The 17,128-nt window shown below is 36.7% G+C and overlaps 2 protein-coding genes and 1 long non-coding RNA gene across 13 annotated transcripts in view; 2 read left to right on the top strand and 1 right to left on the bottom strand.

The window, feature by feature from the left end:
• GJB3 (gap junction protein beta 3) overlaps positions 1-5,687 on the top strand; it is a 215,587-nt gene extending 209,900 nt beyond the window's left edge. For all 3 annotated transcript variants that reach the window (XM_058718137.1, XM_058718135.1, XM_058718136.1), the window contains exon 3: positions 5,641-5,687. The gene's annotated coding sequence lies outside the window, so the exon portion shown is untranslated. The remainder of the gene's footprint in view (positions 1-5,640) is intronic.
• ZMYM6 (zinc finger MYM-type containing 6) overlaps positions 1-17,128 on the bottom strand; it is a 43,442-nt gene that overhangs the window by 3,388 nt on the left and 22,926 nt on the right. For all 9 annotated transcript variants that reach the window (XM_058718117.1, XM_058718116.1, XM_058718118.1 and 6 more), the window contains 5 exons: positions 16,942-17,114; positions 15,463-15,610; positions 13,885-14,025; positions 13,399-13,439; positions 949-1,093 (listed from right to left, as the gene is read on the bottom strand). In XM_058718117.1, the coding sequence (XP_058574100.1) occupies positions 949-1,093; positions 13,399-13,439; positions 13,885-14,025; positions 15,463-15,610; positions 16,942-17,114 (648 nt within the window). The remainder of the gene's footprint in view (positions 1-948; positions 1,094-13,398; positions 13,440-13,884; positions 14,026-15,462; positions 15,611-16,941; positions 17,115-17,128) is intronic.
• Positions 13,982-15,391, top strand: LOC131505056 (uncharacterized). The gene is made up of 2 exons (XR_009258258.1): positions 13,982-14,042; positions 15,339-15,391. It is a non-coding gene; the product is annotated as an uncharacterized LOC131505056 (long non-coding RNA).

Here is a 17,128-nt window from a genome sequence, read left to right as displayed (position 1 = left end):
GAATCTATGCATCCATTGAGAATCTCAATGTATATTTAAATTTATATTGACATGGAATATTTCTGATGAGCAATGTCAAAGGAAAAAGTAGTTCATAACAGTACATCTTAAACAATCCAGTATTTAATCTAGAAATTTTTAAAAAATGTATAAGCACACACATACCCACACATATAGATGTCCACAGATCTTTTACAACCTTCCACATGTGAATGTATATAGAATATAAATTCATGTACACAGAGTATATCATTTTAACAGGAATATACAACAATCAAATTTACTTTGGAAGGAAAACAGGATTCTCCTTGACTCCTACTAAAAGAAATGCACCCTACATAAAAACTCAGGATTACTTGTTGACAGATTACACTTTTAAATAAACTACATATATTCTGTGTAGTAAAATTATCATTAAAAACAAAAATCAAAAAATGCTTTGGGCAGAGTAGGCTATGTAAGTAATCGAAAACATGAGGGTAGTGGCAGCTAACATGGGTTGGGGCAGCAATAGTTTACAGCCTTTCCAAATATGCATTCAAGTCATTTTCCTGATCACCAACACCTCAGACACACAGTTATATTTTTAGTAAATGACAAATTAATTCATATTGTTTTTAAAAAGAAAGAAGAACTACAGTTAAATCATTAACGCTTTTAAAGAAATTTGTATCTTAATAGTTATAATAGTTTGTACATTTGAAAAACAGCAGTGCACAGAGATGTCTGTCCACATAACGCTGTGTGTGCAGATGGATTCAATTTAGTAGTTATTGGTGTTAATGACAATAATTATAAAAGGAATAAATCAGATGTTCAAAGGATGTGATGCAAGGATGAATGTTTTCCCGTTTAAGAAATGGTATATGATTTTCTTTGCCTTTCTTAAAAAAAACAAAAACAAAACAGAGTTAACTTTCCACATAAGCAGAGCACAAGGATACATACCTGTCTGACATTCCTTGTGTTGTGTATGTGGTTTGCAAGAGGTGGCCTTGGTCTGTGTGACAGGCTTGCACAATACTGCTTTGTTCTTTAAAAGCTTGGAAGACTGGGAAGATAGAAGTTTTGTGGCATCTATCTGTGTGCTTCCCTAGTTAAAAGCAAATTCAGAAACCAAAAACATGTTTTTTAGTACCTTAACACGGACCAGAATCGCTATCAATTGAAAGTTGGCACATAGTAAAAGAAACAGAATTCCTGTGAAAGAGTAGTTGCAATAAAGAAGCTACTTTGGAAAATATACACTAATTCCTAAATCTTCTAATTAGTGTCAGTTCCATTCATTAATTTTTTAAAAATACTCTGCCTATAGTAAGGACAATCAACACAATAAAAACAATCTTTACTGATTAAGACAATTGGCTATTCAGAAAAATTAGATCCAACTCAGACTTTATGCAAAATATATTCCGTATTGATTTAAGACCTCAACATGAAAAAAATGAAACTTTAACATCCCTGGAGAGGGAGTGGCTAGCTGGCTCAGTCAGCAGAGACTCTTGATCTCGGGGTTGTGAGTTCAAGCCCCACGCTGGGACGAGAGATAACTTAAAAATAAAATATTTAAAAAATAAATAAAACAAAACAAAAAAATAAAATAAATTAAATCACTGGAGAACTTTCAAATGACCAGAACAAAGAGGAGGTATTCTTAAAAGAAACACAAGAATTATAGACAAAATAGAAACGACTAATACATTTGACTAACTTGAATTTTTTTTTTTTTTTTTTTTTTTGTAAATAAAGGTCTTTATAAAACAAAGCTGAAGAGTAAGCAACAGAGTTAGAGAATATATTTAAGGGGCACCTGGGTGACTCAGTCTGTTAAGCATCCGACTTCAGCTCGGGTCATGATCTCACAGTTTGTGGGTTTGAGCCCCACATCAGGCTCTGTGCTGACAGCTCAGAGCCTGGAGCCTGCTTCCGATTCTGTGTCTCCCTCTCTCTCTGCCCTCCCCTGCTCTCACTCTCTCTCTCTCAAAAATAAGAGTAAAACATCCTAAAGGGAGAAAGAGAGAGAAAAAATGTATTTAAAAGATGTTTGCTGGAGTGCCTGGGTGGCTCAGTCGGTTAAGTGGTTAAGTGTCCGACTTCAGCTCAGGTCATGATCTCACAGTTCATGAGTTCAAGCCCCACATCAGGCTCTACATTGGTAGCTCCGAGCCTGGAGCCTGCTTCAGATTCTGTGTCTCCCTCTCTCTCTCTGCCCCTTCCCTGCTCGCTCTCTCTCTCCCCCTCTCAAAAAATAAATAAAAATTAAAACAAATTTTTTTCATAAATAAAACATGTTTTTCACTCAAGTATTTACGGAATGTTTACTGTAACTCAGGCACTGTTCTAAGCCCTGGGGATACAGCAAAAAAAAAGAGAAAGAAAGTCCTGCCTTTATGGGCTTTACATCCCACAGGGAGACACAGAAGATAAACAAGTAAAGCAAATATATATTGTGTAATTCCAGGTAGTGACGAGTGCTATGAAAGAAAGCAGGGTAAGGGAATGGAGAGTGATGGTGTGGAGAAAGGGTATTTTTAGAGTAAATATTTGAGCAGAGATCTTCTGAATACTCAACTCAAAAGAACAAACCACACAAAGGCCTGAAGTCAGAGGACTCCAGGCAGTGGGATTACAGATGCAAAAGCCCTGAAATGGGAAAGTCTAGCATGCTTTAGGAACATCAACAAGAACAAGGCTGAAATAAAGTAAGCAGGGGCTAGAATGAAATGTTTGAAGAGGCTGGCAGAAGCCAAATTGTATAGGATCTTGAAGGTCTTAGTTTCAAAAACAGTAAGAAATTAGGATTGTATTTTAAATATGATGGAATGCACTGCAGATTATATTTAAATTTACCTTTTAAATAAGCAATGGATGTAATAATTTTGAATTCTGTAATAATACAAAAGGTATAAAAGTATTTACATGAAAAGTAAGTTTTCCACCCATCTACCCCCTGTCCAGACTCAACCTTGAATACAAGGTTCCCAGTTTTGTTTTTGAAGTTTATTAATTTGAGAGACAGAAAGCACATGTGTGAGCAGGAGAGGCGCAGAGAGAGGCAGAGAGAGAGAGAATCCCAAGCAGGCTCCACACTGTCAGTGTGAAGCTTGATGCAGGGCTCAAACCCACACACTATGAGATCATGACCTGAGCCAAGATCAAGAGTCGGACACTTAACTGACTGAGCTACTCAGGTGCCCTCCTAGTTTCTTACACATCCTTCTAAAGGTGGTCTATGTAATTAAATAAGTTGCTTCTGACTACAAATTGGTGGCATATTATTAGCAAGGCTCTAGCACCTTGTACTGTACCTATTAGCGAGCTATCTTAGAGGTATATTTACATAACTTTGTATAAAGCCACCCTAATAACAGCTTTATATATTGAATGTATCATAGGTAATCTGAAGAGTCTCTGCTACTGAAAACTGAATGTTAAAAACATTTGCTATTACAAACAAGGCTTTTTTTATTACATTTATTTATTTTTGAGAGACAGAGTGAGACATAGCGCAAGCAGAGGGACAGAAAAAGAAGGAAACACAGAATCTGAAGCAGGCTCCAGGCTCTGAGCAAGTGTTCAGCACAGAGCTTGATGTGGGGCTCGAACCCATGAACCATGAGATCATGACCTGAGCTGAAGTTGGACACTTAACTGACTGAGCCACCCAGGCGCCCCAAACAATGCTTTAATAAATACCCCTACATATAAATTAATTCTACACATGCTAGTATATTTATAGAATAAGGTATTCTAAGTTGTGGTTTGGTGGGTCAGAAGACTTTAATTATGTTGGTACAGTCACACTGCTTTCCACAGAAGCACTCTATATCATATTATATGACCTTCAGCAATGTACGTGAGCCCGTTTCCCAACACTCCAGTAATATGGTATTTATGAAACTTTTTGTTATTTCTCAATAAATGAAAAATTATCTAACAGTAGTGTGGTTAGGTATTTTGCATGTTTAAGCATTATTAGTGTTTCCTCTTCTGTGAACTATCTACTCCTATCTTGTTCCCTGTTTTCCTTTAGCTTTAAAAAAAAATTCTATAAAGTTAAAAAAGAAGGGGGTGGGGGGGACACCTGGGTGGCTCAGTTGGTTAAGCACCTGACGGCACAGGTCATGATCTCACAGTTCAGGAGTTTGAGCCCCACATCAGGCTCTCTGCTGTCAGCACAGGAGCCTGCTTCAGAACCTCTGTCTCCCTCTCTGCCTCTCCCCTGCTCACACTCTTTCTCTAAAATATAAATAAACATTTAAAAAAAGGCTTTAAAAACTTCTATGCATAATTTTTTGAATGAGTAATGGAACATGTGACATAAAATTCAAAGACTTTAATATCAAACATAAAAATATACTAATTTCCCTCTTAAATTCTGCCTTAGTTGTTCAGTTCTCCTTAGAGGCAACCACTATTATCTATTCATTGGCTGCCTTCCAGGGCTTTCTATACATATGTATAGGTATGTGGTGGTGGTGGTGGTGGTGGTGGTGTGTGTGTGTGTGTGTGTGTGTGTGTGTGTGTATGTGTGTTTAAAACACAAATGGCAGTTTGCTATACCATTTGGCCTTTTTCATTTATTGTATACTACTCTATGTCTGTATATATATAGTTACCACATTCTTTTTAAGTGCAGAGTATTCTACTGTAATGGATATAGCGTACTTATTTTAACTATAGTCCCCAAAGAGCTGCTGTATATGCTTGGGCAGGGAACTCCACTCACCAGACCACATGACTAAGTATGAGCTAGGAGAGGGGTATATTTCAGGTTCTACCCATGTAGGCCTATTTTTTTTTTTTTTTCTAGTTCACACAGTAACTGAGAATGAACTCACAATGGCCCTGACTATTGATCAAACAATGTGGCTGTTTTCAAGCCTTTGCTACTACAAACAATGCTGAAATCATCCCTGTACATACTTCAATTTATAAATGTGCAAAATATATCTGAAGGATAAATTCCTAAAAATGGAGTTCCTTGGTAATATGGTATTTACATTTTAAATTTTAACAAGTTTTACTAAATTGCTCTCTATAGCAGTTTTACCAACTGCAATTGACAACATGTAAAAATGCCTTAACAGTGTTATCCATTATTTTTATTGTTGCCAATCTGATAAAGTTGGAATTTCTCTAATTTTAAAGTTGAATATCTTTGCATATGTTTAAAAATAATTTTTATTTCCAGGGCACCTGGGTGGCTCAGTTGGTTAAGCATCTGACTTCGGCTCAGGTCATGATCTCATGGTTCGTGAGTTCAAGTTCCACGTCAGGCTCTGTGCTGACAGCTCAGAGCCTGGAGCCTGCTTCAGATTCGGCCTCCCTCTCTCTGTCCCTCCCCCATTTGCCCTCTGTCTCTTTCTCTCTCTCAAATATAAATAAACATTAAAAAAAATTTTTTTAAGAATAATTTTTATTTACTAGTCTGATGGATCAGATTTTGTTGCCCATTTTTCTACTGGGTGCTGGGTCTTTTTATTGATTTATAGAAGCTCTTTACATATGGAAAAACTGGCTTTTTATGACATGAATTGCAACCTTTTAATTTTTTTTCATGTCTTCTGACTTTGAAATGTAGCTGAATTTCCATAACAACTCTTTATGGCTTCTGAGTTTTGTGACATATTTAGAAAGACTTGGGGTGCCTGGGTGGCTCAGTCGGTTAAGCGTCCAACTTCAGCTCAGGTCGCGATCTCAGGGTCCGTGAGATTGAGCCCCGCGTCGGGCTCTGGGCTGATGGCTCAGAGCCCGGAGCCTGTTTCCGATTCTGTGTCTCCCTCTCTCTCTGCCCCTCCCCCATTCATGATCTGTCTCTCTCTGTCTCAAAAATAAAATAAACGTTAAAAAAATTAAAAAAAAAAAAAGAAAGACTTTCTCCACTTGTTTATTAAAATTCTTTCCTGTATTCTTCCTTACTACTGTATTATTTTTTTTACATTTAAATCTTTTCTCCATGTGGACTTCATTTTGGTGTAACTTGTAAGGTAGAAATCCAATTTATTTTTTTCCATATGTATGCTCAGTTGTCACAATGCTGTTTATTGAATAAGTTTCCCCTACTGATCTGAAGTGCTATCTTTATTATTTCTAAATCTACATACATATTTAGGTCTATTTCTGGACTTCTATTGAGTTCATGGCTTCAGTATCAATTGTTTTATCTTTCTAGCTTCATAAAATTTACAGTTCTACTATAATTTTGGAAACTAGCTCTTCCTCTTCCCCCTTCTTTATTCTTCTTTTACAGAATTTCATTGAAGATTTTTAAGCAGTGGAGTGACACAATCTGATTTAAAATCATTCTGCTAACAATGTGGAGAAAAAAAATGCAAAGGGCAAGAATGCAAGCAGGAAGACAGGTAGGAGGTCACTGCAATGAATCAGAGAAAAGACGATGGTGCCTCAGACAAAGAAGGTAGCAGCAGGAATGTTAAGTAAGGAACACTAGAGAGGAAGTCTGGGGTGGAATAAAAGGGTTCTGATTTAGACATATTATTTGAGATGGCCATTAATCATCTAAGTGTATATGTCAAGTAGGCAACTGGATACATGAATCTGGAGCTCAGAGGTCATGGCAAGAGAAATAAATCTGGGAATAAGCCACCATCTAGGGGGTGTTTAAAAACCACAGGACTGTACTGAGTCCCCAGGAAGATTGAGAAAAAAGACAAGTATGTTGACCTAGAAGTTGAAGAAGGTATTTGAAGAAGAAAGGGAGAGCAACTGTATCAAATGTTACTGAAAGGATAGGTTAAATGAGAACTGAAAATTGACCACTGGACTTGCAAAACTAAAGGTTCATGGTGGCCTTGACAAGAGCAATTTCTGCCCCCCCCCCCCCCCGCCACCAGTGTTTGTTTATTTTTGAGAGAGAGACAGAGCACAGTAGGGAAGGAGCAGAGAGAGAGGGGAGACACAGAATCTGAAGAAGGCTCCAGCTCTGAGCTGTCAGCACAGAGCCCAACGCAGGTCTCCAATGCATGAACCGCAATATCATGACCTCAGCCAAAGTCTTAACCAGCTGAGCCACCCAGGCACCCTGACAAGAGCAGTTTCAATGGAATGGTGCAAAGCCTGACTTAAGTGCCCTAAGGAAAGATAACAGATAAGGGAGTAAGGCAGGAAGTTGAGGCCACCCTTAGAGTTTTTCTAAAATGGAGTAGAGAAATAGGACAATAGCTGGAGGGCTCTGGTGTTAAAATATTTTTCATAGATATTAAGTATTACTGCATGTTTTTTGTGTCAGTGAAAATGAGTAGAAAGAGGTGGGGCAAATCCAGAATATATAAAGAGATTCTATAAATCAATAAGAAAAAGGTAATTCCACACAAAAATGGGGAAAAATTAAGAACAGGAAATGAAAATTCAAATGTTCAAAAATACAGACATATAAGCAAAATTGCTAGTTATCAGTGATATGCAAAATAAAATAAGGTATTACTAATAGACTGACAAAAAATGTTTAAATCTGACAACATTAAATGATAGCAAGGCTGTGGGAAATGAGTATAATCATAATCTCCTGGTAGGAATAAAAACTGAAACAGACATTTTGAAAACAAAAATGCAAATACTCTTTGAATTCAAAATTCTACTCTTCCATATCTACACCAGACAAACACCAGCACACGTGCACAAGGAGATGTATACAAAGATGTTGATTGTAGCAGAGATTGTTTTAATAGTCGAGACCTGGAAGCAACCTAATGTTCATCAACAAAGCAATGGATAAATAAAATGCATTACTTTCATACAACACTATCCAGCAGTCAATGAACTAATAAGAAATGAATTCAGTAAAGCCACAGAATACAAAATTAACAGACAGAAATCAGCTGCATTTCTACACACTAATGAAGAACTATTAGAAAGAGAAACTTAAAAAACAATCCCACTCACAATTGCATCAAAAAGAACAAAATACCTACAAATAAATTTAACCAGAGATGAAAGATCTGTACTCTGAAAACTATAAGACAGTGATGAAAGAAACTGAAGGAGATACAAATAAATGGAAAGCAATACCATGCTCATAGACTAGAAGAATTAATATTGTTAAAATGTCCACACTACCCAAAGGAATCTATAGATTCAATTCAATTCCCATCAAAATACCAACAACATTTCTCATAGAACTAGAACACAGAATCTTAAAATTTGTATGGAACCACAAAGTCCCTGAATAGCCAAAGAAATCTTGAGAAAGAAAAACAAAACTGAAGTATCACACGCTCCCTGATTTCAAACTACAAAGCAATAGTAACCACAACAGTATGGTACTGGCTGGAAAACAGACTGGAGATCAATGGAATAGAACAGAGAACCAAGAAATAAACCCATTCATATATGGTCAATCTATGACAAAGGAGACAAAAATATACAGTGGGTAAAAGACAATCTCTTCAATAAGGGAAAAACCCAACAACTACCTGTAAAAGAATGAAACTGGACCACTATCTTACACCACATGTTGAGTAAGAGTTGAAACTATAAAACGCCTTGAAGAAAACATAGGTAATTAGCTATTTTTCATTTTTTAAATTAATTTATTTATTTTGAGAGACAGAGACAGCATGAGTGGGGGAGGGGCAGAGAGAGAATCCCAAGCAGGCTTCACGCTGCCAGTGCAGAGCTCAACTCGGGGCTCGAACCCACAAAACTGTGAGATCATGACCTGAGCCAAAACCAAGAGTTGCATGTTTAACCCACTAAGCCACCCAGGTACCCCGGCAGTTAGCTATCTGACATAAGTATCAGCAACATTTTTTTGGACCAATCTCCTCAGGCAAGGGCAACAAAAGCTAAAATAAATAAATGGAATTACATCAAACTAAAAAACTTCTACACAGAGAACGAAATGATCAACAAAGTGAAAAAGCAATCTACTGAATGCGAGAAGATATTTGCAATTCATGCATCTGATAAGGGAATATCCAAAATATAGGAAGAACTTATACAACTTAATATAAAAAAAATAACCCAATTAAAAAATGGGCAGAGAACTTGAATAAGCATTTTTCCAAAGAAGACATATAGATGGTCAACAGGTATATGAAAAGATGATCACATCACTAATCATCAGGGAAATGCAAATCAAAACCACAATGATTCATCACCTCAAACCTGTCAGATTAGATATTATAAAAAAGACAAAAAAATGACAAGTGTTGGCATGGATATAGAAAAAAACCCTCATGCACTGCTAATGAGAATGTATATTGGTGCAGCCACTGTAGAAAATAGTATGAAAACAGTATGGAGTTTCCTCAAAAAGTTAAAAATAGAATTCCCATATGATCCAGCAATTCAACTTCTAGGAATGCATCCAAAGAAAACCAAAACACCAAAGTGGAGAGATACATACACCCCTATGTTCACTGCAGCATTATTTACAATAGTCAAGATACAGAAGCAACCTAGGTATTCACTGATGGATGGATAAAGAAGTATGATGCACACACGCGCGCACGCGTGTGCGCACACACGCACACACACACACACACTCTGGAATATAACTCAGCCATAAAAAAGAATGAAATTTGCAACAACATAGATGGACCCAGAGGGTATTATGTGCACTGAAATAAGTCAAACGCAAAAAGACAAACACCTTATGATTTCACTTGTATGTGGAATCTACAAAACAAAACAAATGAGCAAACAAAATAGAAACAGATTCCTAGATAGAATTTCTGGTTATCAGAGAAAGGGAGAGATTTGGGGGAGGGGGGGAGGGGGAAGGAGGGACAGGCAAAACAGGTGAAGGGGATTAGGAGGTACAAACTTCCAGTTATAAGAAAAATAAACCGTGGGGATGTAATGTACAACACAAGGAACAAAATCAATAAAAATGTAATAACTTTGTATAGTGACAGATGGTAACTACAACTTACTGTGGGAATCATTTTACAATGTATAAAAATATCAAATCACTGATGTACTGATGTACTCCTGAAACTAATAGGATACTGTATGTCAATTATACTTCAATTTAAGAAAAAAAACATAAGTTTTAAAAGAAAAAGAAAAAAAAAGATAGACTAAAACTAAGCAAGTAAGCCCAATCTAACAATGGTTAATTCTCAACGGTGAGAATACAGTAGAGCAGGAGTTAGCAAAGTTTGGAGTGGACCAAGCCCAGCCTACCACCTGGTTTTGTAAATAAAATTTTATTGGAATGCAGCCACTTACTCATTTATGGATTGTCTATGGTTACTTCTGCACAACAGCAGAGATGAGGAGTTGCAACAGTCTGTATGGCAAGTTTAGTCAAAACATTACTACCTAGAAAGTCTGCTGACTTGTGCACATTTTTTTTTTAAGTTTATCTTGAGAGAGTGTGTGACGGCACGGATGGGGTGAGAGAGAAAGAGGGAGAGAGAATCCCAAGCAAGGCCCACACTGTCAGCATGGAGGCTGATGCAAGGCTCAACCCATGACGCATGAGATCATGACCTGAGCCGAAATCAAGAGCTGGACGCTCAACTGACTGAGCCACACAGGAGCCCTGACTTGTGCAGATTTTCTTCTTTGTCCTTTTCTATATCTCACCTTCCCCTAAAATTTAAAACTATTTAAATAACTTGAAGGAGAGTCAAACTAAAGTCTGAGAGAAACAAAGAAAAGATTCTAAAACTTTCAGTTTTTTTAAATTTTAAGAGTACTACCTATACTGTATTGACTAAACTGAAAACATTAATCAGAGCTATTCTATAACACAGTTTAAATGACTGGTGAATTATAGAGGTACTCCACATAGAGAAAAAATACATAGGGCAGTCCTATTTAAATGAGGGATGTATTCTTGAAAACCCAGAATAATTCAAAACTAACTGTCCCATATATAGAAAAAGGATGCATTCTCAGGATACATAAATTTGCAACCAATATAGAATATTTTTATAATATATACTAATGACATTAGTATAAAACCTAGTCTATTAATACCCTTATTAATTATACAGTTATGTGCTTAAGAGAATTATTCATTCTGTTATAGCAATTTATTAATCATGTAATTTTAAAATATAACTTAATGTATAATATACAATATACAAATATAAGTACAAAGTTAACTTAATGATATTGCATTAACTACTGAGTATCCTGCCTGAAAATAATTGAGTAAAAGTTATCATTATCATCTTCTAACAACACAAGTAAAGGAAGAGTTAAAAGGTATCAAATTAGGACAAGCTATCTCGCCACAGCATGGGGAAGGCTGGTCTGAGTCCCTGGAAGATTTCTACTAAAGAATGAATCTGATGTGGCTGGTTTTTGCTCTCATTTTCTTTGCCTCTGGGGATTTCTTGATATGCAGACACACTGTCCATCTTTCACCTTGCCACCATGAAACAGCAATCCACATTTGGATCACTTTCTTTAATAATAGCAATTGTTGCTGGAATATGGTCAAAAGCATATGCCAGTTACTTCGCTGCTGGCTGCTGTGCTGAAGGCCCAGTAAGTGCCGGGACCCTCTTCCAGCTGCCTTTGTTTTTCTAATTCTAGCAAGTCTTCCTGTATTACTCCATGGAGAACCACCCAAGCGAAATTTCAACATCCCCTTCACCAACCTTGCACAAATTCACCTTCTTTGTCACTTTCGCAGATTGTTTATCAGGTGTGAGGCTGTCGTCTTTCAAGATAAAGCCTCTTTAGATTATGGTAAAGCTGAAATGTTTTGATAGCTTCGGTTAGCAGCTATAGCTTGCCTGCTCATTTTTATACTCTTAAAACTTTGGTAGGCTTTAAAATTAGAAGGCCAGCCATGACTTGTAGTGAACTTTTTTGTCTCACTTTCAACTCCTTTCAAATCATGAAAATTACTTCAGGCCTTAGCACAGGCAATGGCTTGAACTTAGGGGGGCATTACAGCAGCACTGATCTTGCAGCTGCGTTGCCAGGATTTTTTCCATTTACTCCATTATTCTTGCCTGGTTATAAGATTTTGTGTGTGTGTGTGTGTGTGTGTGTGTGTGTGTGTGTGTGTGTGTGTGTGTGAGTGTGTGTGTGTGAACTAAACGATGTATCTTCTTTGATGCTGCTTTTGTTTTTTTGAGCATTATCTCAATATTCTGCATGCTGCACTCTCCTAAATGAACAGCATGGGGATCACATCCTGGTCTGGCCTTTATCACAGAGTTTTATCACATGAAACTTCTATTCAGGGGCGCCTGGGTGGCGCAGTCGGTTAAGCGGCCGACTTCAGCCAGGTCACGATCTCGCGGTCCGTGAGTTTGAGCCCCGCGTCGGGCTCTGGGCTGATGGCTCGGAGCCTGGAGCCTGTTTCCGATTCTGTGTCTCCCTCTCTCTCTGCCCCTCCCCCGTTCATGCTCTGTCTCTCTCTGTCCCAAAAATAAATAAAAAACGTTGAAAAAAAAAAAAAAAAAAAAAAAAAAAAAAAAAAAAAGAAACTTCTATTCCAAAGATACTGAATTTGGGGTACAGTTTTTTAGCACTAGCACCACTACTTAATGAACTTGAATGACACTGTTATATGACATACAAAAATATCTTTAATTATACCAAAAGCAAATGTTAAGACAGCTACCAAAAACAGTCACCAAAAACATTAACCCAAGATCCAATACATTAGGTTCATGTGATATTGATAAAAGATGATGGGAATTTTGTTTCCTGCTAACACAAGATATAGGAAAATAATGAGGTAATTTGCAATCCTTTCAACTAGTCAGATTTGAAATTATGTGTTTCCTCAAAATATTTTTTTTAATTTTAAAAAGTTTCACAATACTTCAAATTGGAAACAAAGTGGGAACTTAAATGTATTTTTACTTTGCACTATTTTCAGCTTCACATAATTTGAAGATGCATAAAATAACACTACACTGAACTTTTTCAAGAGACTTTCCAGTCTAAAAGAAAAATACTTGAATGTAGTAAAAGAGAAAAATAAGCAGCCAGATGGAATTAACAAGAATTTAAAGAAATTAAGGGGCCAGGGAGCCCAGGTGGCTCAGTTCGTTGAGCGTCTGACTCTTGATTTCGGCTCAGGTCATGATCCCAGGCTCATGGGATCAAGCCCTGCACTGGGCTCTGCGCTGAGTGTGGAGCCTCCTTAACATTCTTTCCCTCTCTCCTTCTGCCCTCTCCCCTGCTCCTGCTCTTTCTCTCTCACTTTTAAATTTTAAAAAATTTAAAAAAAAAGAAAGAAAGAAAGAAATTCAGGAGCCAGAACACAACGAAATAAATCAGAAATGCATTCTTATTAATGTAACTTTAAGATTCCAAAACAAAATCAGTGCATAACACTCTACTTTTTTTTGAAGACTAAGCGAAATGCATTCAGATACATATTAGAATGCTACATCCAAAATGAAAATAAACCCAAGTGGCATTATGAGGAAAAATATTAATGATAAAACTTACATCTTCAATGACTTTTTGTGTTGCCTCTTTACTAACTGCACCTGTTATAAATGAACACACACATTATTATCCCCAAAATATACAGATGTAAACACTGAGACCAACAAGTTATTTTCCTCTCACTAAGGTGGGCCAGAGTCTAGTCCAGAATTTCTCAAAGAATGGTCCAAGAAAAGTGGGCATCAATATCACCTGGGATGCCTGAGAAAGGTAAGGATTCTTGGGCCCCAATTTCATCCTACTACAGTAGAATCTCCGGTGATAAAGGCAACTATATTAAAATCACTTAGGTTTAAAAGAATAATAATAAATTGTACACGCCTCTTCCTTCCCTATCCATGCCAATCTGCCTGCTACCCACTTCCCTCTGAGAAAAAGGGGCATGTTTCCTCACAGAAATAGAAAAGTAAATATTACTAACAAGAGCTACTTAGACAACACACTTAACTCTATAGTCTAATTAAATGCCTTTACATCAAGTCATACCTTTTAAAACACTATTAGTGTTCCCTGTGGGCTGGGCAGGAGGTATTTTTGCCAATGACACCACACTGGTTATAACTGGTGTTGTATTTTTCCTTGTAGAAGGGAGCTCCGTTGAAGTAGTTTGCGCCTTATAAATATTTACTGATTAAAACAAAAAGGTAAGACCTAGTATAAACAAAAGGGTTACACACACACACACACACACACATACAAAACCCTGTTCGACAACTAAGTTTCCAAGAAACAGTGCAAATATCTAACTCTCTATAATGTAACTCTATAAAAAGAGTGATTCTGGTCAGATTAACATTCATTAGGACTTAAAAACAGCCTGATTTTCTAAAATTATAAACTTCAAATGCTATTTAAAAATATAGGTATTAGCTTTAGAATTAACTGGCCTTTCCTATTAGTGAATATTAAAACTCCTCCACCTAAGCTTGCTTCAAATAAAAATTTAACATGACAGTTTTTATAAAGAAGTTGGTGAGTTTGCTACCCATCCGCTGGTTTGTCAACACATATTATAAAATAAAAATTCTACCACTGACCTGACTGGTCTTAGGGAATGGATGATGACATAAAAGATTGGCACATGGCATATGTGATTAAGATGATGATCAATAAAATTGCAAAGGTAGACAAGGGCCAGACTGTAAGGACAAAGCACATGGATTCTGTCAATTCAACAGCACTCCAGGCTTTGATCAGACAGCATAATATCAAATGTTTTTACCCTAATTCAGAGAAGTACTACTTCAGGGAGCTACTTTAAGAACATGCCACACATGTAACTATTCATCTGGATATTTTGACCATATTAGCTTTCCTACTTGCAAAATTATTTTATTCTTAGCCAAAAACATTTTTGCTACCTATGAAGAACTGGTCTACTTTATTTTTTCTGATATAATTAATGTGTTGGTTCCTTTTTCCTTGGCTACAATCAAACTCTTGATCAAATCTTACACCAGTCATAGCAACTGTATTAACATACTTCTATTCTCTCCTTCTGTTTGCCCTGATTTTCTATTTTTTTCTAGTTTATTAACTGAATAACATATGCCCCTTAGTGGAAATTATTTATGTACAGATAACATCAACCAAAAGCAATCAAATCTAATTTTCCTATAAAATACATTTATTGATTCCTTGGTGTGTTTGATTATGATAGCAAAAAGCATCAGGATTGATTTTCCCTGAAGGGCAATTTTTAAGAATTCTTACAAGGGACATCTGGGTGGCTCAGTCATTTAAGCATCCGACTTCGGCTCAGGTCAAAATCTCATGGTTTGTGGGTTTGAGCCCTGTATCAGGCTCTGTGCTGACAGCTCGGAGACTGGAGCCTGCTTCGGATTCTGTGTCTCCCTCTCTCTCTGCCCCTCCCCTGCTCATGCTCTGTCTCTCTCAAAAATAAATAAGCATTAAAAAAATTTTTTTTTTATTTCTTACAGGAAAATTTAAGGACATCCAGGCGATTTGAATTCAATAAAATTTTGATGCTATTTACAACTGTGTGTACTAATAGTATATCCTAGCACTGACATAAAGATCCCATTAGACAAGTTTAATTTTTACCTTTATTTTGTGAAAGAGGGTCATTCATAATTTGTCGATGACAAAACTCCAAGACACAAAATAAGTTACAGAAATGTTTGATGTTTCCTCGCCATTTTATGGACTCACTTAGCTTACCCTGTCGTTTACAGCCATCACACTTGGCCATCTGAGAAAAAAATGTAAGACAGGATAGGCTTAAAACCATAAAATAATGAAAAGATAACATTAATCATAAAACCAGAAGGCACTATGAAAACAGGATATGTAAATCAGGTGAAATCACAAAATGTAAGGTTCCTACCTTAAAATATTCTGGTTAAAAATGCATATACTTGGGGCGCCTGGGTGGCTCAGTCGGAAAAGTGTCCAACTCGATTTCAGCTCAGATCATGATCTCACGGTTCATGAGATGGAGCCCTGAGTTGGGCTCCTTGCTGACAGTGCAAAGCCTGCTTGGGATTGTCTCTCTCCTTCTCCCCCTGCCCCACCCCTGCTCTTGTGCACACTCTCTCTCAAAATAAATAAATAAATATTAAAATATATATTTATTTGCTTTACATACATATGTCCATCTACAGAATATAAAAACTGATCTCCTATTTTCAAAATTACTGATGAAGGAATCTAAAGATAGGCTCTATTTTTAAAAGGTTAAGCAGTGACATCATGTAGTAGAAAGAATATGCACTTTGGAGTTGTAAAGACATTGATTCATTCAACAACTATTTAATTAGGTACTCTTTGTCTTGAGCACTGAGATAGGCGCCATATAATTCTGATAAAGACATACCTCCCAAACAAAAATATTGTATTTTAGCGGGTAGGGAGACAAACAGATGATTTCACTGGCGTGTTATAGGTGCTATCCAGCTATCACCTACTAGCTTCTTGAAGAATACACTACTGAACCTCCTGGATCTGACTCCTTTTCCTTATTTATAAGCTGGTAATAACACACCTACCTCTAAGGATTATAGTGAGGATTAAATGCAATAACACTTACGAAGCACTGGACCTGTATTAGTGGTTCAATTAATTGTAGCTTTCATTGTTAGCCTTCCAAAAAAATAATTTTTAAAAAATAAGTGGGTAAGGAGGTCAGTCACAGTCATTTGACCTATGAAGCAAGAACAAGGTCTGACTTCAAATTCATCAGAGTAACCTTCTGAATGAGATAGCCACTTAAAGGCAACATAACTATAAAGGCAACTTAAAGGCAACTTGAAAGAACTCAGTGATAAATAAGGTTCGTGTGCTTCAAGAGAAAGCAAAAGATAAATAAAAGGAATATACCCTCTAACAACAACAAAGCCTCCAGAAATCATATGCTCTTTACCACCAAACTTTCATGTTTATATTCAACTGAATTTTGCTTTGGGAGCCCATAATTTATTTTACCCAGTTCTAAACACTAAATTTTACTTCACATGATCTGAACGTATTTAAGAAAATAATTTGTACTAACTTCAGGAAACCAAAAAGGTGTATTACATTTACCTGATAAAACAAAACTGTAAATTTGGACATGCAATCTTCACAACAGAACTCTTCTAGCTTTCCTTCCAATCGATTTTCTACCAAATTAGGGGATGTCTGTGAGCAGTAACTGCACATCTTACAGTAATTCCCCCAGCGCTCTCCAAAGTCACGGGCAGAGAGGAATTTGCAAACTGAGAACCAGAAG

The sequence above is a fragment of the Neofelis nebulosa genome, chromosome 2 (assembly GCF_028018385.1).
Source record: "Neofelis nebulosa isolate mNeoNeb1 chromosome 2, mNeoNeb1.pri, whole genome shotgun sequence".
Taxonomy (NCBI): domain Eukaryota; kingdom Metazoa; phylum Chordata; class Mammalia; order Carnivora; family Felidae; genus Neofelis; species Neofelis nebulosa.
Note: the sequence above shows the minus strand (reverse complement) of the source record. Positions and strands in the feature narration are given on the sequence as shown.